Source organism: Nematolebias whitei, chromosome 1, assembly GCF_014905685.2.
Source record: "Nematolebias whitei isolate Nwh7 chromosome 1, NemWhi1, whole genome shotgun sequence".
Lineage (NCBI taxonomy): Eukaryota > Metazoa > Chordata > Actinopteri > Cyprinodontiformes > Rivulidae > Nematolebias > Nematolebias whitei.
The window spans coordinates 78,846,601-78,851,541 of NC_056498.1; the positions used below are offsets into that span (position 1 = coordinate 78,846,601).

Consider the following 4,941-nt stretch of genomic DNA (forward strand, 5'->3'; position numbering starts at 1 on the left):
AATAAAACTTCATTTCAAAGTTGTCAATGAATGAAGACTGTGATGCAAATTAATCTAGATTATGACCTGAAGACGTTCATTTTAAAGGAGTCCAGGGATTACTGAATCATGTGACATCAAACATTAATCTGATTTATCAGAAAACTTTCAAGTGCTTAACAAAAGTAAACAATGGTTCACTGAGGACTAAAAATCAGCGTGGTCCAGAAGAGAGAGGCTTTTGAGTAGAGGGGAGAGCACCCTGAAGATCCACCCAAACCTGCAGGGACTTCCTGTCCAGATTACACTTTAGAGAAGTCAGTCAGACTTTGTAGCCCGCTCCCAGCTCACCCCCTCCCTTCTTCATCCTCTTCAGATCTTTCTGACCTTCATCCTCACTAATGTTTCCCACTTCCTGGTCCAGTTTCTAGACCTCTTTCTCTTTCATCTTTCTTCTTTCTCTTTTATTCTCTTCATTCATTAGCTCCTCAAAGTCCTTCCATCTTCCCGTCACACTCTCCTCACTAATTAGAACATTACCATTCTTATCTTTTAACAAGTCTAACCTGCTGCACAGTGCAGCACAGTGGTTTAGTGAGTAGAGCTGTTGCCCGTCAGTGAGAAGGTTGTTGGATCGAATCTCCGCCGGGGATCTTTCTGGGTGGAGTTTGTATGTTCTCTCCATGCTGTGTGGGTTTTTTTCCGGGTACTCTGGTTTCCTCCCCAAGACCAAAAATATGCATGTTAGACTGATTGGTAACTCTAAATTGGCCCTAGGTGAGAGAGTGAATGGTTGTTTGTCTCTATGTGTCCCTGTGATGGACTGAGACCTGTCCTGTGTGTCTTCTGCCTCTCGCACAGTAACTGCTGGATATGGGCACCAGGGATCGCCGCGACCCAAAAAGAAAGAAGCAGTAAAGATAATGAATCTGACAGAACCTGCTGCACATCCTTTCCAGCCTGGTCCCTCTGTCTCTCCAGTACAAGTCCTTCTGTCGCTCCATAGTGTCCAGCCTCTTGTACACCCCATCACACACCTTCTGTTTAGCCTTTGCTCACGAAACCCATCACTTCCTCATCCCCTCTGTTTCCTTCACCAACGTGTCCATTCAGTTCTGCTCTAATCATCACTCTCTCCTCCCTGGTAATTCTCTCCATCACTTTATCCAGATCCTTCCAACATGTATCTTTCTCCTCCTCATCACATCAACCTGTGGAGCATAACCACTGACAACGTTCAGACCTTCAGGCACATCATTCAACAGGGGTCTCACCTCGTAGTCTTTCTCCTGGTGTAAAGGTCCACAACTGACTGGACCTCCAGAAGACTCTGCTGGTTCTTTTAATGAATTCTGTAAATTGGACCATTTTTGTCTTTTTAAAATAAATAAAATAAAATCTAATATTTAATCCTGTTTACAGAGTGCTGCGTCCACCCCCCACCCCATCCTGCTGTATTAATCCGGATTGAGGAGAAATTGGTTAAATTAATCCGGTGGGATTAAGCCCCGCCCCCTGTTCGTTCTGTCATTTGATTGGCTGCTGCTCTGACCCCGGCCTATGAGCACCTACAAAATGCCCTGACCCGGCCAGGTTCGGCTCTGGTCTTCAGGATGAGCGGTTCGGAGGAGAAGTTCCGGCTCAGGATGTTCTCTCCGGGGTTCGGGATGGACAAGTCCCGCCTGCACGGCTCCGGGTTCCGGTCCAAAGGCTTCGCCATCACGGACCTACTGGGACTGGATCCGGACCTGCAGGTTCGGCAGCAATCCGGCGGCACTTCGGGTTCGGGCCTGGCGGCAGCGGGCTCCGGTTCGGAGCCTCAGGGGCCGGCAGGTGGACTCGGCGCCTTTTCCTTCCAGGGAGGTTCGGTACCGCTCGGACTAGGCTTCCTGTGCAGCCTGGCGGCCCAGCAGCCCTCCGGAACCCCCTGCTTCCTGCCGGGTCACCTGCCACTGCTGCCGAACAGAACCGACAGCCAGTACCAGCAGAACCTGCTGGAGGCCCAGAGGGAAACCTACTCCGGTACGACCAGAACCGGGTCCACGAGCCACCTGTTGCAGAATGCAGCTGCGGTCTGAGGAGCGGGTCGGTTCGGATCAGATTCTAAAACCTGGACCCAGGGCCTCTAGGACGGGCCCGAGAGCCGGAACCAGAACCTGGACCGTCCTGAGGCTCTGTTTCCTTTAAAGTTTTCCATCTTTAATTATTTATTTTTGGTTCTGGTCCACTCGTCTGTCTTTCCGGACCGGTTCGGTTCTTCTCAGACCTGTAGCTTTTCTGTTCCATTCCTCATCATATGGTTCAGACCCTGAGGTTCTGGTTCTGATGTTTCAGAGTTCTGTTTGTGTCGCTCTGCAGATGAAGAGTGTCTGTCGGACCGAACCGAGTCCAAAACCTCCGGAACCTCCCAGAAGAGGAAGAAGAGGAGACACAGGTGAGGAAGAACCCAGGGAACCTGCAGAACCCACAAAGTCCGGCTCGGGAGCGGAAACCCAAATAAACAAACACATAAATACATGCATTTTACTGAAACAAGAAATAACTAAAACAAAATTAAAATTAAATAAAAACAAAACTGTTATAGTTTTATCTTTATGTCATTCATATAATTTAAAAACATCATTTAATCTAAAGCTCAGATCAAACAAAACATTTTTCAATAAAAAAAAGTTACTAAATAAATAATATTCAATTTTATTTGTATAAATACAAAAAAATATTTAAAGATCTAAACCAGCTTTTATTTATAATTAAACAAATAAACGTGTTAAAATATTTTTTTAAATACTCTTTACTTCGTTTTGAAGTTTTTTTTTGTAAATACTTTGAATATTTTAAAATCATAAAAGTTTGATTTAAAACAATATTTGTCTAAAAACATCCAGAACCAGATGGAGTCAGCAGGTCTGACGGATTTAAGGAATAATTCTAATAATAGTAATTCATAAATAATAATTACGTAAATAAACATTAATGACATAAAGGTTATATAAATAAAGGTTAATACTAAAAGGTTAATAAAAATCATAATTAAATAATAAAGTAATAAAAGTTATATGAATAAAGAAAAATAAAGATTAATGCATAAAAGTAAAGAAAGAAAGGTAATTAAAAAATAATAATAACAAAGAAATAAAAAATAAAGATGAATAAAACGAATAATAAATAAAGATTAATAATAAAAGTTTAATGAATAATCTTAACAAATAAAATTTAAATAAAGATCAGAGAAATAAAGTTTTAAAAACAAAGATTAATAAAAAGAATTACAAATAAAGAATTATAAATAAAGGTTAATACATATAGGTCAATGAATAAAGGTTTATAAATAAAGATTATTAAATAAAGAATAATAAAAAGATAATAATTAAAGAATAATTTATAAATAATATAAGTTAAATAATGATAAATAAAGGTTAATTAATAAAGGTTAGGAAAAAAGAATTTTAAATAAAAATGAATAAAGATTAATACATAAAGACTAAGAAATAAAAATATTAAAAGAAAATAATATTCCATAAAGTTTATTAAAGAAAGGTTAGTAATAAAAGTAAATCAATAAAGAATATTAAATAAATATTAATAAAGATGAATAAAGAGTAATTAATAAATAATAATACTTAAATATTAATAATTTAAAGTTAATAAAACTAAAAAATACATAGCAATAATTAAAGAATAATGCATCAATAAAGGTTAATAAATTAAGGTTAATAAGTTAAAGTTAATAAATACAGTATAATAAATAAAAAATAATACATAAATGTTAATAAACAAAGATGAATAACTAATGCAGAAAGGTTGACCAAGAAAAAGTAAATGATAAATGTTAATATAAAAAAAATATATATATAATGATTAATACATAAAGATTAATATGTAAAGGTTAATGAATAAAAAATATTAATAATAAAAAATACATAAAGATTAATAATAATTATAAATAAAGGGTAATTTTCTGATTTAAAGAATTAAACCATTTTCTGTTATAAAATAAACAATAAAATAAGCAAACAATATAAATAAACAATGAATAAAGATTAATTTAGTAATTTGTTACGTTCTGAAAGTTTTCTTGTTTTTTAATTTTTTGTTTTGACATTTAAACATCTTCACGTTTAACTTAAACAATAATTTATTTGTAACAAATTATTAAAAAGTGATGTTGAACAAACCAGCTGAAAGTTCCTAAAAGGAGTGAGACTAAAGTTCTGGTTCTGGTCCGAGCAGGACGGTGTTCACGTCCCATCAACTGGAGGAGCTGGAGAAGGCCTTCCATGACGCTCACTACCCCGACGTGTACGCCCGAGAGCTGCTGGCCATGAAGACCGAGCTGCCCGAGGACCGCATCCAGGTACCACAACACAATATACAGCAACACACAACACAATATACAACACATCCAGGTACCACAACACAATATACAGCAACACACAACACAATATACAGCAACACACAACACAATATACAACAACACATCCAGGTACCACAACACAATATCAGAGTCAGTCAGAGAGTCAGAGTTTCTTTATTGTCATTCGCACCTCATGTGGTACATGTGGTGGAGCGAAATTATGTACACGGGGTCCCAGTTACATCCAACAATAAAATGTATAAGAAAAACAGTAATAACATCTAAGATATGAACTAAGAAAAACATCAACTAAATATACACTAAGCACTCATAACATAAAACATTGAACATCAGCACAAACATGAACATGAGTCTGTGAGCAGATGTGCACGCATGAACACATCAACATTGAAACAGATCAGCAGCAACATGAAACAGATCAGCAGCAACATGATATGGTTTTTCACAGTGATTATTCTAGTTAGAGATTCATGAGTCTAACAGCCTCAGGGTAAAAGCTGTTCCTCAGTCTAGTGGTTCTACACTTAATGCTCCTTAACCATATACAGCAACACACAACACAATATACAGCAACACACAACACAATA

At 37.3% G+C, this 4,941-nt stretch overlaps 1 protein-coding gene across 1 annotated transcript in view; it reads left to right on the forward strand.

The window, feature by feature from the left end:
- Nucleotides 1-1,582: 1,582 nt before the first annotated feature.
- Nucleotides 1,583-4,941, forward strand: part of vsx1 (visual system homeobox 1 homolog, chx10-like) — a 3,899-nt gene continuing 540 nt past the window's right edge. The window contains exons 1-3 of the mRNA XM_037698210.1: nucleotides 1,583-2,001; nucleotides 2,338-2,413; nucleotides 4,210-4,405. Coding sequence (XP_037554138.1) covers nucleotides 1,593-2,001; nucleotides 2,338-2,413; nucleotides 4,210-4,405 — 681 coding nt within the window. The 5' untranslated portion in view covers nucleotides 1,583-1,592. The remainder of the gene's footprint in view (nucleotides 2,002-2,337; nucleotides 2,414-4,209; nucleotides 4,406-4,941) is intronic.